This window comes from Cryptomeria japonica, chromosome 2, assembly GCF_030272615.1.
Source record: "Cryptomeria japonica chromosome 2, Sugi_1.0, whole genome shotgun sequence".
In the NCBI taxonomy this organism is placed as follows: domain Eukaryota; kingdom Viridiplantae; phylum Streptophyta; class Pinopsida; order Cupressales; family Cupressaceae; genus Cryptomeria; species Cryptomeria japonica.
The window spans coordinates 568,962,280-568,986,516 of NC_081406.1; the positions used below are offsets into that span (position 1 = coordinate 568,962,280).

Consider the following 24,237-nt stretch of genomic DNA (forward strand, 5'->3'; position numbering starts at 1 on the left):
GAGTATGCGGGAATCCATATTATATATACAGAGGTGGATTCCCAACTTTAATCTGATCAAACTTAACCCCTTATGATAGATTGTTGTGGATCACGATGTATAATCTCCTAGTGTCCAATATTGGACAGAGAGATGCCTGGAAAAAAACAGTCGATCTTTAGGTGCTTTGATTGATATTGATGCAGATTTGGTGAATGGAGATTCATATATTTATGCTAGGTTAAAGATTGCATTGATCCGACAGATGCCTAAAGAAATACGACTATGTGTAAAAGGGATACATTGGATTCAGTAGATAGACGTTGAGGAAGATAAAAAAGTACTATATGCAATGTGGTGAGAGAGATCATAAGGAAGTTGACTTCAAAAAGAAACTCAAAGTGACTCACAAATGGGTCCCAAAAAAATAGGACAAAATAGCGGTTGGGATCAATGCCCTAGGTAGTTGAAAAGGATCAACCTAAGAAAATTGTGGAAAGAATGGAAGACAAATAACTATAAATGAAACTTCAACGGGAGGAAGATTATCTTCTCCCAGAAGGGAATTTCTATTAATAAATAAGAAGGAACATATTATAGTTGAAAAGGGAGGAGTTATGCAATTGAACAATGTGATAGAGGAAGACATAGTAACATAAAGCCTAAAGGTGAAGACCAAGGAAGAGATGGGCATTGATGTAGATATAGTGGATGATGAATTTGAAGAAGATGAGATTAGAATTGTAGATATTAGATGTATTAGCCAATTGGTAGTCAAGTAATGGGGAAAGCTAAGAAAGGACGGGGAAAAAAAAAAAAAACAAGTAAAGGAGAGAAGAGGAGGCTAAAGAAAAAGGCTTAATCAATATTTCTAAATTTTTAACTATCAAGGGAGTTGGGATCTCCCTTGAGGAAGAATGAAGTTCTCTACATGAAATGTTAGGGATTTAAATGACCTTGACAATAGACGCTTGGTTAAGCATCATTTGGATAGAATGTCATCAGATATCATCATTGCGCAAAAGACCAAAATGAATTTAATAGAAGCAGGGAAATTTATAAAGTATTGCAAGATGTGGGAAGGTTGTTTAAACCCAATAGAAGGTTTGGTTGGAGGTTCAACAATACTTTGGAAAAAGAGGAATATCACAATCAGAGTAACCAATTCCAAAACAATTTTTATGGAATGTTAGGTTAAGATGTCCAATCTAAGAAAGAGCTTTGTGCTTTATAATTTGAATGGCCTAGTAAAAATCGAACATAAGAAGTTATGGACAGAAGTAAGTGATGGAATCAAGGAGCTAGGAGAGATGAATTTCATAATGGGAGAAGACTTTAATGCAATCCTAGATCTAAATGAAAAAAGTGGGGGTCTTAATAGAATCAATAGCACAATAATGGATTTCAAGGATTTTGTGGGAAACATAAAAGCAATGGATTGTGCAACCTCAAATAGACTTTATACATGGAATAATAAGAGGTTTGGATTCATGAATATACTAGAAAGACTTGACAGGTTTTTAGTATCACAACATTGGAGGGGAGTTTGGCATAAAGTAACATTTTACCAATATCAGCTTCAGATCATTTTTCAGTTAGATTGGAAATCAGAGAGAGTGAAAGACTAGCTAATTCATACTTCACATTCAAGATCATGTGATGGCAAGAGGAATCTCTAGTGTCAGCATTGAGAAATGGTTGAAATATTTTAAAATGGAAGGCACGGTGAGTTACGTTTTTGGGAAAAAAACTGCAATATACCAAAGCCAAACTTAAAGATTGGAACAAGGAGGTATTCAAAAATATCTTTTAGGAGAAAGAGATTAGAAAAGGAAATGGAAGAAGTAAATAGTAGAATAATTGCAATGTTGGAAATTGTATTATTGTATTAATAGTGTTCACATAGATAGCACTATCAATATGGTTAATAATATAGAATTATGTACATTAATATTAAGTTGTTGAGAAACAAATTGATATTAAAGTATAATAAGTGTTTGTTTGTGAGTTGATAAAACAACTCACAAATATAGGGGAGTGGTTATAGGAGGTAGAACAACCTTCCTATTATATAGGATATGAAAACTCCTATATATGTATATAATTCATATTATATGGAGTGTGAAGAAATATTATATTATTGTGAGCACAAAAATGTGAGTTGTTAATAAAACTCACGTAGAGATTTAGGAGTGAGAATAGGAGGGAGAGAATAAAGGTGGTTGAACAACCCACCTAGATTTAGTGTGAGATGTTAGTGGAATTGTTATAGGAGTTATATAATTCATATTATATATTTCTAATTTGTAACATTAAAAAGGTATGGAATACAAGAATAATATTATATATTTAGTTCCAATAATTTTTTCACTTTTGTGCATTTCAAAGTTGGTTTGAAAGACCTAGTGTAGTGTGAAGAAATCTAAGAGCTACCCGCAAAGTGAGGGTGTTGTTGTTGCCTGAAATTTTAGTTTATAAACTTTGATTCATTTCATATTGTTTGTAAAAATTGTCATTATCATTGTGTCATCAAAATTCAAAAAAAATAAAAAATTACCTTACCAATGCATTTTTGGTAGTGACCGACATTCAATTAAGGTTTGCATATATGAGTCTCACAGTCAAATTTAGCTAAGCTAGCAACAAATAATTGAAGGATGGAGGTATCAGAGGTTGGAGGTCGATCAACGACCTCGTCAGTCATCAGTGACGGGGTTGCATGCTTGATATGGTGACAAATGTACAATATGCAGTGTGTTTTTTCTTTCAACTTTTTAGAATGGTGTGTGAATGCTGAAAAATGATTGTATTGGAGAGCAGATGATTGTAGAGATCCTCTGACTGTCGTGATCCTCTGACTGTCATACTTCATTGGAAGATGATCGTTCAATGAATACGTTCATTGGCAATAGTGATCATGTGCAGCAAGATCTAGACAGCAAGATCCAGACAGTAGTATGCAGTCTGATATGATTCACTTTTCAGTGTTCTTGGTTGTGTGAATAAGTGGAAATTTCACATTGTAGGGGGGAATAATTACCAATGTTTCATTCCCATTTCGTGCAAAATGACTAAAGAGGGCAACTTCCAGTGGCAATGGTGGTTGTCTATGCTATTTGAGATCGAATGGCACGTTCTAGATTGAATTGTCTTCTTTGTATTGAAAAACATAATTGAAGAATTATCTTTATTGATTAATCACATTGACAAGATGGTATATTCCTCCAATGTATTTTTTATTTCTTTTGCTTCTCTCCAATTTGTTTCACCAAACAAAGTTGTATCATCTTTGTGTGTAGGTGATTGAATTTAGCTTTTGGGGCACCGCTCATATCTCAAATTCCTTCCAAACATCTTAGGGCACCACTCATATCTAGAACGTGCAGATTGCAACATTGGGAAGAGATTCTAACAAGTGTACAAACAAAACAACTCAGTGGAAAAATAGGTGGCTATCATTGGCAGGAAGAATGTTTATGATCAAGTCGATACTTGTTGCAGTTCCCATCTATGTTATTTCTTGTTTTCCTACTACACAAAATTGAAGACAAGTTGGAGAGCCTTACGAATAAATTTCTATGGAAGGCTCAAAGGAAGAAAAGAAAATCCCTCAAGTTCATTGGGATACAACAAGTATGCCTAACATGGTAGGGGGTGCTAGTTTTGGAAAAATGAATATGAAAAACATAGCTTTGCGAGCAAAACTATCATGGAGAATGTATAGAATGCCTGATAGGTTATGGTGCAAAATATTCCAATACAAATATTTGGACAGCCTTGAGCCTAGAAGAATTTTGACTACTAGTCATTCAGTGGGAAGATCACCAATCTGGAGATTTCTATGGAACAACAAACATTTAATAACAAACCATCTAATATGGCAGATTAAGGATGGAAGAAGTGCTCACTTCTCGAGAAATTCATGGAATGTTTACAGGCCATTGTTGGAAGTAGAAAGATTAAGAGAGTACGTAGAAGCCATAACAAATTTGGTAGGAGCTAAGGTTCAAAACTATATTTAGAAGTTAGTCAAGGACAACAAGGGGATTATGCAATTGGATCGATGTTATCTCTTTACCAATACCAGAGGACATGAAAATGATTTTGAAAGAGGAACTTGGCTCAAGACAAGTTGTAAAAACAGAACAAGAGGACGAAGTGGTGTGCTGTGGACCAAAAATGGGGGAATACCCAGTAAAGATAGGATACCAAATACAAAACATTATACAAGAGGATAAAACATGGCCAATGGCTTTGTGTTGGAACTCTGTGGGTGTTACTGAAAGCTGGTGCTTCCTTATGCATGGCTCCCCATAAGAGAATTCTAATAGCTGATAGATTGCAAAAGATGGGAATTCAAGGCCCTAACAGGTGTCTTATGTGTTACAATAAAAATGAATCAGTTAACCATCTCATGCTCGGGTGCGAGTATGCAAGCAAAGTTTGGAACTGGATCCAAGCAACTATAGGATGGGCAAGATCTAGACAAGAAGATCTGAAGGAGTTCATTACCAGCTGGATGGTAAGAAAGAAGAAAGCATTATGGATAAACTTGTGGATAGTTTCTCCTTATATGGTTGTATGTCATGTGTGGAAGGAGAGAAACCGAATGATCTTCAAGGACACAAATTTGGATGTAAAATATATCATTCAGAAAATTAAGGAAGGGATATGTGAAGCTCTGAATGCCACAGCCCAGATTGAATCTGGTACTACTTTTACTAATCGGGATGAAGATCTACAAAGATAGTGGGGTGATATAAAAAGGCCTAGAGGCCCTCTAAAGGATAAAACAAAATTAAGAAAAGAGGTGGGCCGGCTGGGTAGGTTATATAATTTGAGATGAAAAAGGAAAATGTGTTTTTGCAGCATCAAGAAGATTGGGTTTAGCAAAACAACAGACAGACATCAGTGGACAAAAGAGCAGCTGAGCAGAACATTTCTTTTTTATTTCTAAGTTTATTTACTTCTTGCAGCGCTCTAATTTTACATTTGATAGGAATTTACATCATGCTTATCTATGTCTCAGATCTAACCCAAGAATATATTGCTGGCAAATGGGAGTAAAATCATCTTATTTAAGCTCATGCTACCAGATATTGCAGCAGCTAGAGTACCTACAATTTTAGCTGAAGATATTACCAAGCAGGACAGGCATTGCCTAGATATTTGTGGATGTAAATATAAGGTGGGTGAACTGTATTATAGAATGCATGCAATATAAGGTGTGAATTGTATTATAGAATGCTTGCAAATAATATAAGTATAGGCAAAGCAGGTGATAGAACCAGTTTTACACTCATTGGCATCGGTCGCCATAAAATGACAATACTTTTGTGCCATATTACACATAAAATACAAAAATTATAAAGCAAAATGTATCAGAATGGTGTTGGAGCCTCTATAATATTCTTCAATCTGCAACCCTCGGCAAAGAAAACTCTCATGCCTTGCTACTCCGAATGGCAAGTTGAGAAAATAGTTGGATAGAAACACAGCCAAAAAGAGCACAAAATGGCAACATTATATTGCCCTCAATCTCCCTCAGCGAATCATGTAGATTTAAAATCTATGAATGAGTCCACTCACGTCGGTTATAAAAAGTTTTAGATACCTGCATATGCATTGGCTATTTTTGACAGTCTGTTAAATAGCAGCATGGTTGTCAGCAACTTCATTCTCCAGAAAGCCTGGCAATTTCCACACCACTTACATGCTAAATATATCCTCACCAACATTTACCTCACCCACCACATGGTAATGATAGTTTCTTTTCCTCACTGGCAACCCCCGTGACATTTTAATTTCCTGGTTATACAGCTGACCAAATGGCAGTGGCCAAAAAGAAAACTAGCCAATCATCTCACACCAATATGACACATCAGAGGACATGTGAGAGAACGTCAAATTTCATTTGCAGAGTTTTTTGTTACAAAGGCTCTTGCTGTCATTGTAGATTGCCTTTTGGCGAAATAAGCATAAAAAAATGTTGGTAATAGGTGCTTTCATGACAACATCACAGCAATTTTCTTGAGGATCACAACGAAAAATTATATGAATTTATACAAAATGAATTGGAAGTACACATAAATGACAAGAAATTTTGTTTGAGAATGTACGACTAACTCATAAATAAGGTGTATCTTATGGTGTATTTCAACAGCAAAATGCTCCATCAGCCACAGATGGATTGTTACGAGTAAGGATCAAAACAGGAAAGCTACTCAAGACCTGTGATACCCTTGACTCTCAGTTACTTGTATTTCTTAGTCTGATGCTATTGTTCTTGTACTCAAATTATTGTGCTGCTATTATTATAAGTCATTCTGGTGCTTCCGATATGAATAAAGATTGTTTAAAGATGCAATAAAGTAAGTACCCCCTTCACATTCAGCAGTTCATCCTTGTAATGTTCTTAGTACTTATCTAACATAATGTTAAAAGAAGGTTGCATGGTTGATATGGCAAAATTAATTAGTCTTAGATCTAAATCTAAGTTGCCGGTTCCGCCTCGGGCTCGGGCTCGGGTTCGGGCTCGAGATTCGGGTTAGCAAGTTTGGCCAGCTTGTTTTTAGGGTTTTGGGTTCATTAGTACAAAAACATATAAAAATGAAACATATATACATATATGCAACAGTAGTTAAGTTCAAAATACACCACTCTGCTAATAGTCAAAAAACATAGCAAAATACACCACCATATTAATAGTAAAAACTCGATTGTCATGATGTATATACCAAACTGATGGGTGCTGATGTGTGAACATGGTAGCCTACTTGCTGCCTCTTGGGGATGTTATTCACTTCATCTTGTGGAGCCTTGACCTGCAGGTGGAGCATTGATGGGTTTTGTTTGGGGAAACTCAAGAAAACACCATGTTTTGATGTGCCATACAGTTCCAGGCATGTTACTTCAGCAGCAAATCATAAGCAGACCCATAGGTGGTTGTTTAGTGCAGCAAACTGCATATTTTCAATCCTTCAATGAGTCTTGGTATGAGTTGGAGCTAATATTCAAGGTGCTGGTACAGGTTGAGGCTTTCTAGAGTGTTTGTTGATGAATTTGGAAATTAGCTGGGTGAGCTTACTTGCTTTCCTACCTGATATAGAGTGTTTCCTATCCTTTATTGGTCTATAGCTGTCCATTCCTTCAACGCTGTGCGTTCAAAAACTTATTGCAGACTTGTAACTCAGTCCTTGCTGCATATTGGAGACTTTGGGATGCATACCTTGAAGCATGAATGACCTTAGGGGGTGTCGTACAATTCATAGCATCAACTGAATTTAACATATCAGACCTTTTGGGCCAAAAAAAACACTTTAAAAAAGTCAAAAAAATTGACTTCAGTGCCAAATTCCTTGCAAGTTCCTTGAAATTCTCAAAAATTCTGCCCGGGTTCTTCCTGCGTTCACAGGGCCAAACCTACAGGCTGTGGGCAGGACCCTGTCCGAACCCAGAGGGAACAAGACCAGGACCAGGATCCAGGGGGAACCAGACCAGGACCCGGGGAGTCCACCTGCAGAACCCAGTAACGTAGATCTAAATCTATCAGAGATGAATAAAAAGCTTAAAATTTTTGCAGCACCAGCAAATAATGCTTCCAAGATGCAAGCAGTTGGTGTCTCCCTTCACATTCAATTCGTTTTTGTCACATTCTTAATCTTACATGATTTTCAAGGAAGCTTGCATTGATGATATGGAAATATTAATTACTGTTAGGTCAAAATCTGGAAGCAGCGAAGCAGTCTTAGAATGAGAGAAAAAGCTTATCTAGCACTCATAAAGATTGTTAAAGCAAGATTGCAAATTATATATAATATTTTCACCATATTTTACAGAAAGTTTATGTATAAAGTTTAAACACATTCAAAATCAGTAAAGCAAAAAATAAGACATACTGTTGAAAAAAACGATAGTAAAATCAGGAATCATGATTACATTGGAAACAAAATGAGAAAACAGCAACTGTTTATTATCTCTAATTTATCTGCCTTTCAAAATCAGATATTCTTGGTAAAAGGTAATAAAGACTAAATTGAAAGCCATTTTGATTGGACATCCGAGGTATCACTTTGGGACAAAGCAGCTATTAGTTCTTTCATATAAACGTCTTTAAACCATATTACAATCAACTTTTTTGTCCACTTTTGAGTGTCTCAACCTTTCTTGGAAAGGTGAGATTCAAGGACAATGTCAGTATGGCTTCAAAAAATAAGTACCAGCTTTGGTGTCTATGGGTTGAATACATTGTTAGAACCTTTTCAAGAGCAAATGACAACTGATCCTACATTCTTTTTGACAACTGGCCAATCAGTAATGATTTTTTTCTTGTCATGTAACACATTCTGTAGAAATTGCAATGAAGGTGCATAACTGAAAATTGTCATGAATGCTTTTCTGATTTCCTATCGTCCACATAGGATTTATCAGCTAATGTAGATTTCAGTAGTTTGGAGGCTGATTTCACTGACCGGGACAACTCTTGAACTGAACTTTCTTCTTCTGTTTTAATCCAATCATCAAGTATATCTACCATCTTGTTAACCTGAAATCTGTCAGTCAAGGATGTTACATAGATCATCAAAAAATGTTTCTCAATCAGACCACCTACCAAAAAGAGGACAAGATTCTTGATAATGAATACAGAATTACTAGTATGATTTGTGAGGATGAAAGACAAATACAATCTCAAAATTTTTAAGCAAAATGGCATGGTTTGGAATTATTCAAAAGGACAATCATTTCACTTTGCTTTACACTCTTTAGCAACATATCTAGAAATCTGGAATACTTCTCAACACACTGAAAACAGAATCTGGTAGTTTGTCCTCTATTATCAATCAACATGCTAAGGTCACCTTCCTGCACATGTAAGGAAATATAACATGCTCGGCTATAAAAAAATATTAGTATTTTATATGCTTCTTACACTGATCTGTACATTTTGCCAAATCATTGTGTGTGCTTTTTGGGAGAGCAACCTGACAACATATTGACACTCTAACTTGACAAAGGAACACTTAATTGAGGAAAACCAAGAAGATCTAGGAAAGTAAATTTTGCCAAATCATTGTGTGTGCTTTCAGGGAGAGCAACCTGACAATAAATTGACAAAGGAACGCTTAATTGAGGAAAACCAAGAAGATCTAGATAAGTACAAAATTAGCTCAGATATTGAAATATCCCTAGCCAATTTTTTTGAAATTTTTGATCAACTTAATTACAACAACTATATGAGTGATCAATTAGTTCTGAGAAAAAGTATTTGATTTGCTGAAGCAACCCTAACCAGAATGGCACCGTGTGGATGAGCATTGGTCAGAGGATCTTAGGAGCTTATGAAAAGAACTCTAACCAGTATGGCGCCGGGATGGCGAGCATTGGTCAGAGGGTCTTAGTTGCTTATGCAAAGAACTCTAACCAGTATGGCGCCGGGATGGCGAGCATTGGTCAGAGGGTCCCTGAAATCTAGAACTGGAAGGAACTCAACGCCAAGTATGTGCTACCCACTCCAGACGGATAGGGGCTACCATATGACGGAGTGAAACTTAAATGCTTGAATTTAATTGATTGCAGAAACTGAAAAGACACTCGACATCCAGGATGTGCTTTCAATCCCAACAGGGAGAGGAGCTACCATAGGATGGAGGTAGATAAGATAAGTTTGGTTAGCTTGACAATTATAATCAAGATCACAGTTCAAGACTGCCAGTACTACTGGTCAGAGTACAATCAAAAGAAATTCTTTCACAACTCCCCTTTTAGAAGAGAGTTTCTGATTCAACATAAATCTGCACTTTCAGCCGCGAACCCATGGATCACTGCCAACAGCTCATTTCGTCCTCGTACAATCTTCTTTCCTCCGGAAACTAATTGCAAAATGCCTTGGTGACGTGGAAACCTGCGAAAGACTCAAACAACACTGCAAAACCCTCACAATGAAAAATGGCACGATTTCCAATGCATTTAAAATGGTACGGCTGGCTGCAAAATACGATTTGTCATTAAAAATAAATGCATGAACCAAACTTGCTGAAACCCTAGGAAATGCAACGCCTAGGTGAGGCAAATACAAAGAACTAATACCCACAATGCAATTTTTTTGTATTTTCTGGTTGTGAACAAAACATGAAATTAGTCGCGGGAATTCTAGATGCAGAAAACTGAATGAACTATAAGCCTAAATGATTACAATGAAAACTCTGATGATAAACTACGGCTAAATGCAATTACATAGAGAATATAATCACCCTAGTTGCTATTTTTCAAGCAAGAAGAGATGCCTATGCTAGAAGGCTTCCATTCCTTGAAGCATGTCCAGAGCCAGACGGCTGCCCAAATACAAATTCTGCCAAAAGATCCATTCAATCCTCCCAAGACTCCAATAAATAGCTTCACTTGCCTCCTCAAAACCCTAATTCGATTTCCAAGGCAAACCCTAATCCCCTCCTCAACATGGCGCCATCACACCTAGCCAAAAAGTCAAATGAAATAATATAAAAATATCACCTTGGTAAGTTTTCGCCATGTTTTGACTTTGGCCAAGGATAAAATATTAAATAAATCCTCCATGAGGGCGCCACCCATAAAGTCCCCCTTTTAAGTGATGTTTCTAAGTTGTTGAACTAGGCCAAGGGGGGATAAGCAACTTTATAATTATAATGATTATTTAATTAAAATAAAGTTACTTGACCACACAACTCCAAAATCTGAAGCTAGAACCTGACCATGCTCCTGGAGTTAACTGAACAGGATGTAGAGATTGCCCGATGCCACGCGAGCCCTGCCAAAAATAGAACTTACTAAAAATAGTAAATTCTGAAAACTGCTCCAAAAACTGAGATGAAGACATCGTTGCGAAGCCCTCTGAACCATCAGAAAAAGCCGACGATGAACCCATCCAAAAAGACCTCCTCAAAAATAGGAAACCCTAATTTTACCCTCCGACTGGCCTCCGAGCTTCCTAGAAAGAGACCAACGGTTGCAGAAAGGATCAGGTTTGAGAAGGGGTCATTACAGTCCGCCCTCCCCAAGATTGCTTGCCCTCAAGCAATCGCAACCCAGGATGCTGCAATATCTCATCATTTTCCCATGTTGCATCCTCCAAAGGTAGGTTCTTCCACTTCACTAAATATTCTCTGATAGTTCTATTCCTCAAAGAACGTTCTCTGACATCAAGTATATCCTCGGGAACTAAAATCAATAGTCCTTCTTCGTCCAACGGTGGCAACTGTGAAGAAGCAACCACATTGTGTCCAAGTGCCTTCTTGAGGCGAGACACGTGGAAGACGTTATGCACTCTGCTATCTGAAGGTAGCTCTAATTCATAAGCTACAGCCCCAATCTTCCTGATGACCCTAAATGGTCCATAGAAGCGCGGTTTCAGCTTCTCAGCTCCACTCTTCTTGAGAGTAGACTGTCTATAAGGTTGTAACCGGAGGTAGACCATGTCCCCAACCTCAAAAGAACGCTCTACCCGTCTCTGATCAGCATATAACTTCTGCTGATTCTGTGCAATCTGCAAATTATCCTTTAAGGACCTCATTATGTCTTGACTCTGCTGCAATAAATCCTTGGCTAAAGGGGCTTTGCTATCCCCAAACACCAAATCTGCAAAGCTGGGTGCTTCATACCCATAAAGTGCCAAGAAGGGAGACATTTTGATTGACATATGATAGGTAGAATTGTAGCAGTACTCGCCTATATGCAGCCACTTAACCCAAGCTTTCTGCTGCTCTGACACATAATTTCTCAAGTAGCCTTCCAGCCACTTGTTCACAACTTCAGTTTGCCCATCAGTTTGGGGGTGATAACTTGTGCTTGGAGTCAGCACAGTACCACTCATTCTAAAGACTTCCTGCCAAAATGTACTTAGGAACTTACTGTCCCTATCACTTACAATATTCTTTGGCAATCCATGAAGCCTAAACACTTCTCGAAAAAATAAATCTGCAACTTGGGCTGCAGAAAAAGTACTGGTAATGGCAAAGAAATGAGCAAACTTGGTTAATCTGTCAACCACCACGTAAATGCAATCCCTCCCTTGGGCCTTGGGCAACCCAGTGATGAAATCCATTGAAATGCTTTCCCATTTTTGATTGGGAATGGGAAGTGGTTGCAGCAATCCGGCGGGCAATGTATGCTCATTCTTATTCGCTTGACAAACAGGACATTCCTGAATATAGCGTTGCACCTCCTTCTTCAGACCCTTCCAAGAAAACCTTTCACGGATCTGCCTATAGGTCTTGAAAAAACCTTGATGGCCAGCAACTGGGATGTCATGAAAATTCACAAGGATCTTTCTTTTGAGCTTAGAATCAGCCACCAAAAAGATTCTTTCCTTATAGTGAATCAATCCCTCAACCACCTGATACTTCTCATCATGGAAAGTACCTTCTAAAATGCTGGTTGCAAACTGATTTTTGGCATAATCAGCAAGCAACATGTCTCTCCAATCTGCAGTAAGCTCACACAATGAGCTAAGATGAGGCCGTCGGGAGAGAGCATCGGCCACGACATTATTTTTCCCTTTGACATATTCAATGTCAAAGTCGTAAGCTTGCAGCTTACTCACCCATTTCTGTTGCCTCTCATTTAAATCCTTCTGGTGCATAAAATGCTTGAGGCTATTGTGGTCTGTTTTTACCACGAACTTGTTTCCCACCAAGTACTGCCTGAACTTGGCTAATGCATGCATAATGGCAAGCATTTCTTTGTCATAAATTGAATAGGATCTCTCCACACCCCTCAATTTTCTGCTCTCAAACACGATAGGGTGTTTGTCTTGCATCAGGACAGCGCCAACTCCTTCACCTGATGCGTCACACTGCAACTCAAATGGTTTGGAAAAGTCTGGAATGGCTAGAACTGGACACGAGCTCATGATTTTCTTAAATTTATCAAACACCTCTTGAGCTCTTTCGGACCAAACAAAGGCCCCCTTTTTGGTGAGATCAGTAAGAGGAGCAGCATTCTGGGAATACCCCTTAACAAACCTCCGATAAAAACCACATAGACCTAGAAATCCTTTTAATTGAGTCAAGTTTTCGGGAGGTGGCCAATCCATTACTACTTTTATTTTCTCCGGATCCACCTTTACTCCCCCAGCACTGATTATGTGACCCAAGTACAATAACTCCTCCATTCCAAATTCACATTTGGAAGCTTTTGCAAACAAACTTTCTGACTCTAGGGTACTAAGCACTACCTCCAAATGTTTAAGGTGCTCATCCCAAGTCTTGCTGTAAATCAGGATGTCATCAAAAAATATCAGCACAAATTTCCTTAACTGATTCTGAAAGACACGGTTCATGCAAGACTGGAAGGTGGCTGGAGCATTAGTCAACCCAAAGGGCATGACTAGGAATTCAAAATGGCCATAGTGGCATCTGAAGGCTGTCTTTTCCACGTCAGATCCCCTCATCCGAATCTGGTGGTAGCCCGACCTCAGATCGATCTTCGAAAAGAACTTGGCCCCATGTAACTCATCAATGAGTTCATCAATTCTGGGAATCGGGTATCTATTTTTGATGGTGCTTTGATTCAAAGCACGATAGTCCACGCACATGCGCATGGTCCCATCTTTTTTCTTAACAAGCACTACTGCTGAAGCAAAGGGACTCTTGCTTGGGCGAATGAAACCCATCTCCAGGAGTTCTTGAATATTCCTTTCTATTTCATCCTTCTGCCTCTTTGGATACCGGTATGGAATTGTGATCACTGGTTTAGCTCCTTCCTTGAGCTCTATAATGTGTTCTGAACCCCGTTCAGGGGGAGGTTGAGGAGGCAAGTCGGCAAAAACTGCACTCTTCTTTGCAAGCAGAGACTGGATATCAGGAGGTTGATCACGCTTAGCCTCAATGGGACTTGCAGGGAGGATCATACATTCGGCAACCCATTCAACTTGATCATGACGGATCAGTCTTGCCATTCTTTTGAATGACACCACTCGCGGACCTCCATTAGACATGCCTCTTAGAACTACTCTCTTCCCATCTGATTGAAACTTTAACTCCATAGTTTGCAGATTCAAGGAGATCTCTCCAAGAGATCGCAGCCATTGAATACCTAAGACAGCATCAGTATCCCCAATGTGTACTACGTAGAAGTCATCCTTGACTTCGTAGTTTCCCAACTGCATGGTCATGTTTGAAATCTTCTTGGTGCAAGAGATATGAAATCCATCTGCAACCATGACCTTGAACCCTTCAAACTCTTCAGTTTGCAGCCCCTTCTTGGCTACTACAACTTCATCAATGAAGTTATGTGTTGCTCCGGTGTCGATCAAGGCAACAATTCGCTGCCCTTTGATCATCCCACGAACCTTGAATGATTCGTTTCTTTGAAAACTAGAGAGCTGGGCCAAGACTCCACCACACTCCTTTTCATCTCCAGATTCTTCTGGGGCTCTATCACCTTCACTTTCTTCATAATCAGATTGCTGGTCGGATAAATCAGACCCACTTTCACCAGCAGAATAATATTCAATCTGATTGAACTTAACCCCCTTTTGGCAAACATGATCTTGAGACCATTTTTCTCTACACCGAAAACATAACCCTTTCCTTCTGAGTTCATTCAGGGTTTCTGGATCCAACCTGGTAACATTTGGATTGCGGTTCTTGAACTCTTGGTGTTGAGGTCTCAAGGGTGGTCTATGCTGAGGCCTTTTTCCCTTATCCCTTTTCTGAGAGGGGGAATTTGACTGAAACTTGGCCTTAGGAGCAGCCCACTCCATGTTCCTTGCCTTTTTCATGGCTTCTTGCAGTGATGGAGGGTCAAAGGCTTTGATCCAACCTTTGAGAGGTTCTGTCAACCCTTCACTAAACAAAATCACCAGTCTCCTTTCCGTGATTCCAGTCACCATGACTGAGAGCCTTTGAAACTCTGCAATGTAAGCTTCGACCGTACTATATTGTCTCAGTTGAGCAAGCTCTCTGAAATGGATTTCAGGATCCTTCTTCTCAAACCTCTCGATGAGCCTAGTGGTGAACTCATCATACGTTGTGATAGATCGATGACCAAGAGTAATGAGGCCATGGTACCACCACTCGTGCGCTACTCCGTCCAGGTGCAGCGTAGCGAACTTAATCGCTTCTTCTTCTGCCATTGGCCTAAGAGCTAGATAGTTATCCAGCTTCTGAATCCAAGCTCGGGCTGAATTAGTCTCACTTCCGTCAAAGTGTGGAAGGATAACTTTGTTGACAGCTTGGTACAAATCCCCTTGATTGAATGATCTCCTTTGGTCATAATACCTCCCTTGTCCTTTGTTTTTCCTTTTATGATCCATAAAATCATTATAGGACATATCCATTTTGATGTCATCAGGCAGAGAATCATACTCTGCTCTACCGAGTCTCAACTGCTCCACAAATGAAGCATTCTCCTCAGGATCTGGCTGATTGATTGTAGGTGCCAGGAAAGTGGGTTTAAAGGGCCTGGAAGATATGTTGGTATTATTAGGTACTACCCGGCCTGCATGTTCATCTTGGGGTTTGGAGGCACTATATTCTCCTCTATGGCCTGAGTTATTCTGAGGAGTGGTGTTCTGACCCACTCTTCCCATCATGAGGGATACCATGTCCATTAAAGCATCCATCTTCCTTTCAAATCTCTTCCCAGGACTCAAAGATCCTTCTCTTTCCTTTCCACTATCCTCTCTGTTGCGAGTGAACCCCTCATTTCCCCCGATTGACCTTTCTCCTTCAGCCATGTTAGATTCCCCGGAAGATTCCCAGTGAGCCCTTAAGACTTCTGAGGCTGTCTGACCCTCAGGAGGTTGATGAAACTGGAATTGTTTCCCAACCTTCTTATCTTCTCTTGCCCAGTATCTTTTTTCTCTGTCACTCATATACAGACTTGCTCACAGGATGGCAGGATCTTGGCTCTGATACCACTGAAATATCCCTAGCCAATTTTTTTGAAATTTTTGATCAACTTAATTACAACAACTATATGAGTGATCAATTAGTTCTGAGAAAAGGTATTTGATTTGCTGAAGCAACCCTAACCAGAATGGCACCGTGTGGATGAGCATTGGTCAGAGGATCTTAGGAGCTTATGAAAAGAACTCTAACCAGTATGGCGCCGGGATGGCGAGCATTGGTCAGAGGGTCTTAGTTGCTTATGCAAAGAACTCTAACCAGTATGGCGCCGGGATGCCGAGCATTGGTCAAAGGGTCCCTGAAATCTAGAACTGGAAGGAACTCAACGCCAAGTATGTGCTACCCACTCCAGACGGATAGGGGCTACCATATGACGGAGTGAAACTTAAATGCTTGAATTTAATTGATTGCAGAAACTGAAAAGACACTCGACATCCAAGATGTGCTTTCAATCCCAACAGGGAGAGGAGCTACCATAGGATGGAGGTAGATAAGATAAGTTTGGTTAGCTTGACAATTATAATCAAGATCACAGTTCAAGACTGCCAGTACTACTGGTCAGAGTACAATCAAAAGACATTCTTTCACAACTCCCCTTTTAGAAGAGAGTTTCTGATTCAACATAAATCTGCACTTTCAGCCGCGAACCCATGGATCACTGCCAACAGCTCATTTCGTCCTCGTACAATCTTCTTTCCTCCGGAAACTAATTGCAAAATGCCTTGGTGACGTGGAAACCTGCGAAAGACTCAAACAACACTGCAAAACCCTCACAATGAAAAATGGCACGATTTCCAATGCATTTAAAATGGTACGGCTGGCTGCAAAATACGATTTGTCATTAAAAATAAATGCATGAACCAAACTTGCTGAAACCCTAGGAAATGCAACGCCTAGGTGAGGCAAATACAAAGAACTAATACCCACAATGCAATTTTTTTGTATTTTCTGGTTGTGAACAAAACATGAAATTAGTCGCGGGAATTCTAGATGCAGAAAACTGAATGAACTATAAGCCTAAATGATTACAATGAAAACTCTGATGATAAACTACGGCTAAATGCAATTACATAGAGAATATAATCACCCTAGTTGCTATTTTTCAAGCAAGAAGAGATGCCTATGCTAGAAGGCTTCCATTCCTTGAAGCATGTCCAGAGCCAAACGGCTGCCCAAATACAAATTCTGCCAAAAGATCCATTCAATCCTCCCAAGACTCCAATAAATAGCTTCACTTGCCTCCTCAAAACCCTAATTCGATTTCCAAGGCAAACCCTAATCCCCTCCTCAACATGGCGCCATCACACCTAGCCAAAAAGTCAAATGAAATAATATAAAAATATCACCTTGGTAAGTTTTCGCCATGTTTTGACTTTGGCCAAGGATAAAATATTAAATAAATCCTCCATGAGGGCGCCACCCATAAAGTCCCCCTTTTAAGTGATGTTTCTAAGTTGTTGAACTAGGCCAAGGGGGGATAAGCAACTTTATAATTATAATGATTATTTAATTAAAATAAAGTTACTTGACCACACAACTCCAAAATCTGAAGCTAGAACCTGACCATGCTCCTGGAGTTAACTGAACAGGATGTAGAGATTGCCCGATGCCACGCGAGCCCTGCCAAAAATAGAACTTACTAAAAATAGTAAATTCTGAAAACTGCTCCAAAAACTGAGATGAAGACATCGTTGCGAAGCCCTCTGAACCATCAGAAAAAGCCGACGATGAACCCATCCAAAAAGACCTCCTCAAAAATAGGAAACCCTAATTTTACCCTCCGACTGGCCTCCGAGCTTCCTAGAAAGAGACCAACGGTTGCAGAAAGGATCAGGTTTGAGAAGGGGTCATTACAGATATCTTAAATACATATATCTGTTAAATGCCATGAGGTATGAACCATGTCCCACCTGTATTATGTACATATGGTTTAAAGAGAAATTTGAAAATCAATTATTTTGCTGTTGTTTCACTCACTGTAATTACTTATTTACTTACCTACCATACTTAATTTTATCTTTTGTATGAAAGTTGTCATTTATATTTTTGGTCATAAGCAGAAAGGCTATTTGAATTTGAATTTTTTTTTGTTTATGGCAATAATTCGAGGTTATTTATGGTTATTTTTGTTGAATGCACAATTGTAGTAAAAGATTATTAATAATACTAATAATAATATGCTCCACTTAAATAAAAATTAAGCTAAAAACATTTTGATTTCTCCACGTGGAAAATGTTTTTCCACCTCAGTGAACAACACCATTAGAGCCTTTACCCTTTCCCTGGCTCCCACAATAGAATGACTCTCAGCATAACAAGTAAATAATTTATTTTTAAAATTTTAACACAAGGCTACCAAATATTTATTATCAGCCCTAAGAAGTTGTCACTAAACATTTCCTTTTCCACCTCCTTTCATTTCCGAAAGGCATTTTCATTTGGTTTATGTTATTATAATATATATAGTCCCACAACGAATAAAGGATTGACTGAGTTTTCCAATGTTCCAGGAGGATGAGTTCCTCCACTCGCAGCCCAACCCCGGCCCCAAAACAAAGGGCTGGTTTCAAAGATAGGGATGTCCTCGAGATCTGGAGACATATGAAATGCCACTGCCGCACTCGCACCCCCACCCATTGCCATCTATAGGTGAGGACAGCCCTCGTGATCCCCCCTCTAAAAGGGATGGTGGGGGAACACACTAACATCCCCAAGATGACTAGGGGACACCTGGGCATCCCTTGACCATCTCACAGATGCCAAAGAATATCTATACCAAACGAAGACAAAAAAGTTAAAAACCAGTTTTAAAAAATCTGAACACTAGTTTTAACCCTAAAGTGCAAATTGGGCCCACAAACACCCTACACCCCCATAAACTAAAAATATGCTAGCCCACCCTCAATAATTTGCCATTAGCATGCATGAGGAAGACTTTAATCATCCTTATAAATCAATCATTCAAATCATACATCAAGCTTTTAAGTTCAAGATCCACACTCAAATCTTTGTTTGAGTTCTGTTTTTTTTTATCTTTTTTGTTTTTAGCATCACAGTAAGAATGTCAATATTTCATTGTTCAAGATTCAAATAAACAAATTCTAGATGTCAAATAATGAATCGCTGTATTTTTTTTCTAAATCAAATTTAGAGTTTTAAAATGCTGTTTTTTCTCAAGGTTTCAAATTTATATTTATAAATGCAACTTATTATTAGGGCTTTTTAATTATTAAATGTTGTTTCCAGGGTTTGAGAACTGCTGCTTTAGGGTTTTGAATACCATTTTTAGGATTTAAATTTATTTTTTTTAAACGTTTATGTGCATAATGATTAACTATCTAATAGCTGATTTTCAATGTTCATTTGTTGTGTACCCTCTCTGTTACCTTGTGTGATCTGAAATAAGAAAAATAGAAATAAATGAATATACAAAATCCTTATATAAAATTAGGGTTGCATCTTTTGTATCCTTTGTTTCTGCACTTCATGTGACCTAAACTAAGGAAAACAAAAGTGAAATCTTAATTTGACAAATTAGTTGATTAGAATGTATCCTTAATCATTCGCCAAGGACCCCTTCAATAAGATAACTCCTTTAAAACAATATGCTACCAAGATAAAAACAAGATAAAAACAAAAAAACAAAACTACCAATTAAAGGGGTGCTCTATAGAAATGCAATTTTGTGCCGTTGAATTCTATGACAGCATTACTAAAGTTAATGTACATCTCTTCACATCTCTGACAAAGGTGTTGGGGCATGTGAATCTTTGACATTGAAATTGAGGGCAAAGATATTAAGATTTTTTGGTGGCAGTGATGACCTCGACATGCCATTTGCTCCTATGACACCAAGGGCTGCTAGCACTTCTCAACATCCAAAAGTTCCTCCCTTTTGTATAGAGCATCAGATCCTAAGAGGAAAAATGTGGTGACAAGTTCATCTCCTAATTCAATAGTAGAGTTGTTTAATGTATAGATGAGAGATGAGATAGATGCTACCAGTGGAAAATTATACTTTTCTGATGGCATTCAATTCCATGTTGTTTGCTTAATAGCAGGCCATGGCTAAGATTGTAAGAGCAATGACTTCCTATGTGTCACCGAGGGAGATGAAATTGAGGATCACTACCTTCAATAAAAACAATTTCAAGATAAACTTTATCAAGGATGGATGGGCAAACATTAGGTGTCATCCACTCATCAATATCATGGTGACATGTACAAAGGAACATTACTTACTTAGGGTTATTAACCATTTTGGGTACCACAAAGATGTTGAGTTTCAGTTTCACATCCTCAAAGATGTCATTAAGGAGGTTGGCCATAAGAATGTGATGCAGATTGTGACAGATGCTACCTACACAGACAAAACAATGGGGAAGTTAGTTGAAGTGGTGTGCAAACATATATTGGACTCCTTATCATGCGCATGAGCCAAGAACAATGCACTAAAGGAAATGAGCAAGATAGAGTGGATGAAATAAGTAGCACTTGATACGAGAGATGTGCAAATGTTTATCTGAAATCATCACACATTGCATGCACTTTTCTAAACCTTCTCCAAGAAGGAAATTCTTAAACTTATTGAGACTAGATGTGCCCCATACTTCATTCTCTTAGAGAAGATAATTGAGCTACAAGAGCCATTGCAACTAATATTCATGACCCGAGGAATTAGTGAGTCGAGTCCAATCGAAACAAAAGAGGGTGAAAAGAGTGGTGAAGAGAAACATTTTTTAGGTTGAAGACATATCTCTAGTTCTCACAATGATCAGACATAGGTACTCGAATTCTCCAAATCTTGGAGAGGTGCATGAGTCCATCGATAGCATGTTTAGCCAAATGAAGGCAATAGTACAAAAGAATGACCCTACCTACAATCCCTCATCTAGTATACACATCTGGCCTATCATTTAGCAGAGGTGGAAGAAACTTGGCACCCCATAACACATGGTTCCTTATGCATTCAACCAGAAGTGCTAAATGCAAAGACCTAACAAAATTGTCCATATGGCAAATGTTGAGATGACAAGAGGCTTCATGAAGGCAATTGGCAATTTTGTAGATTTATAGTGTTGACAAGGCCACCACCATTTGTCATGAGTTAACCGAATTCGCCACACTTGGGAGATGTCCAAAAGAGACAAAGTTGGATAAAGAGACTATGTTGCATAATGACCCAAGTCTATGGTGGACTGTGCTTGGGCCTCATTCATTGACAACCATACTAGCCATTCATTCTTGCCTAAAGTTTATAGTTCTTCTGTTGTTGAAAGGAACAAGTCTACAAACAATTTCAGCCGCTCTATCAAGAGGAGCAAGCTTACCTCTAGGAGAGCCAAAAAGCTTGTAGTAGTATATAGGGTCTCGTGTGTCGTGGACCATAAAACACTTATGCACAAGAAGAGCCCAACAACATGATGGGATGTAGACCCAAAGGAGCCAACACATATTGATGAGGATTAGGCACAAGCAAAGTTGGGTGGTTTCCATTTGAAGGAGCTTCAACTACATGGATCCAACAATTCTAGCGATAGGGAGTTTGACATGAGGTTTGGGGAGGATGATTAGACCACTAAGACATTGGCCATTGTAGTTTAATTTAATCATCATATTGAAATTTTGAATATAATAATATATTGATATTCAACATTTCAATGCATTTTGTTTAGTAATTTATAGTTTTACTTTAAACTTTACATAAAACTTAAATACTTGGATAAATTGTTATTCTTATACATTTTTTTATAACTAATTTTTCAATTACTATAGTATACTTGCACCACTATCCCTTTAGCATCCCCAAATTTGGGTCCATAGTGCCCCCATCCCCCTATTCTGAAACTCCATGGAACTATGAAATTTTCTTGATCTAGACAATCTTCCACTCAGTATTCAACTATAAGATTCTCTAGGGTTATGCGCAGTCGTTCCTGAATCAACACAAGTTTGCATAGATATATATCACACTCTTCAATGACCATCTACAGTTATATAAATGCAAGTTAGCACATTCTGTATTTAACATCCAGAAACTACATGCAAGCCAGTATTAAAGTTCATTTTTTTCAGTGCAGGGTTAAGGATACGGTTGCAATCTTAGCTTTGAATCCCTTGTTGAAAGTGGCAATTTCAGCTTGCTCAGTAAACGGTGTTTTATCATCTTCGCCAGTGTCTTCTTCTCGATGGTCATCCAAATCTTCTGCAATCAAATCTGACTGGCTGACCAACACTAAGACTAATTCTTTTTTGATAGATTGCATTTCTTGAGACAATGCAATATTATCAAATAATCTTCCTAGTATGCTCCATAATGCATTTCGAGCTCCAGGGTCATCCGAAACAGAAGGCAGTAGTTCCAAAAGATTCTGTAAAAAATTCGGATCTGCATAAATTCAAAATTAACTTTACAACAGAAATTTAATAAGGATAAGTACATGTTATATCCCCAAGCACATATCACATTACTAAAATTGTAAATTCAAATATATTAATTTCTGCAATAAGGATATAATATTCATTTTTGTCATGAATAAACTGAATAAAATTACCATTCAAAATTTCATCAATAAGCTTCTCTTGTTCTGCTAAAAGATTTGCCACCAAAACAGCAGCAGTGATTCCCGGAGGACCAACCTGTCCAATTAACTCAAAAACTGCAAAGTCAGGATATAACACAAATGTATGGAAAAGGAACAGAAGAAGTAGCAACTCCAATCACTCTTTCCTACAGCATGTCAGAAAGGGAAATAAACATTTATCTGGATCATTAATGATTTCATTTATTTTGTTTTGAATAATTAACCTGTGTTAAAGCCACATTACTGCCAGTATATGTACACATCATTTCAAGTATAAAAAAATTTCGGCTGAAACTGGCCTGGTAAATAAAACTCCATTCTAATCAGAACAATGTAGCAACAAAGGTAATCATTAGAAAAGAGAGAATGCTAGAATGACATACAAAAAATAATGATGGAGATAATGGGAGACAAGACCGCCAACATAATTTATAATTTTATACTCTTCAAAGGCAAACCTGGAACATAATAATCCATGGCAGGCGCATACAGACAAGTATATCATTCACATTCAATGCAAATCACATTGATTGGCTAGTATTATCACTTTTCTGGCCTCCTTGAGGATATTTTTGGCTTGAGATGGTAGGATAGGACAGAGTAGACATTGAATTGGCAATTATCCAGCTGTTGATGATTCTTCAGACTCTTACTACCATGGATACTTAAGAAAAGTCTCTCTCTCTCTCTCTCTCTTGATCTCCATCCTCATACTAGTTTCATGTCTTTGACAAAATTTTGTTTTAGTACTTAAGTCTGAGTATATCTTTTCTTGTTAAACCAGCTCTTATTTGTTACATCCTTTAGGCAGTCACCACAAAGAGAAGCCGGAGTAGGACCAATGATGCAACATGAAAATTCGAGATCTCCTTACCAAGAATTATTACCAGCCATTCACACCATCAAAAACTTGGAAGCAGTATGTTAGGTGACATTGAAATATGCTGCAGGACTGTAAATAATTCCTACACTCTTCTACCATAGTACTTTCAAGTAGACAATATAGATGCTCTTGAAGATTTGGCAAATATAAACCCATGAAAGTATATAAAGCAGGGCAAGAAAACATTTCCGCAAATAGTCTATCCTGAGTCAACACAGTCTTGATAGTAAACAGAGATTTGAATATACCATTGTTCTGATTTCTTAGTTATTAATCTATGGTTATAGCTTTTCTTGCTACACCTATGCTTATTTGTTACAGCCCCAAATTAGCTTTAATTACAAAGAGAAGCCATCAGTTGCATATTTAAACTACTAAAACACTAGCCTAGGAGCAAAGATACAACATGAAAATCTGAGGAACAATTCTATGGAGTAGATGGCATCAGCTCTTTCTATTTATGAACTCATCAATACACTGTTTTTTATAAGTTTTCATATACTTTGATTTTTGAAGATAAATATGCCGATGTTCTCTCTTAATAACTTGGCATACTGAGAGCTAAAAAGCAATGTACTGCTGAGTAGGCCCACTAGTGCCATTTCAAGCTTAAAATATCCCCATTTAATACATAGAGACATAAGCATTAGAGCCTCATTATTGTCTCACCGAATTGACAGTTCACTCCTGCATTGAACAATGACAACTTAGGAGCAGGAATGGAGCTTTGACCAAAGTCAATACTTTTGATGTCAGTGCAACTCGTGACGATATAAGCTTACAAACAAAAATTGACATGGATCAAAGAGGTGTGGGTAATGATGCTAGAGATGTGCAGATGTTTATCTACAACCACCATACTTCATATGCACTCTTTAGGACATTCTCTAAGGAGTTTGTGAAACAT

General features: G+C 38.2%; 1 protein-coding gene across 1 annotated transcript in view; it reads right to left on the minus strand.

Annotated features, from left to right (window-relative positions):
- Positions 1 to 7,993: 7,993 nt before the first annotated feature.
- LOC131043549 (uncharacterized) overlaps positions 7,994 to 24,237 on the minus strand; it is a 216,920-nt gene continuing 200,676 nt past the window's right edge. The window contains exons 8-10 of the mRNA XM_057976765.2: positions 22,418 to 22,502; positions 21,956 to 22,251; positions 7,994 to 8,524 (exon numbers count right to left, since the gene is read on the minus strand). Of these exons, the coding sequence (XP_057832748.2) occupies positions 8,363 to 8,524; positions 21,956 to 22,251; positions 22,418 to 22,502 (543 nt within the window). The 3' untranslated portion in view covers positions 7,994 to 8,362. The remainder of the gene's footprint in view (positions 8,525 to 21,955; positions 22,252 to 22,417; positions 22,503 to 24,237) is intronic.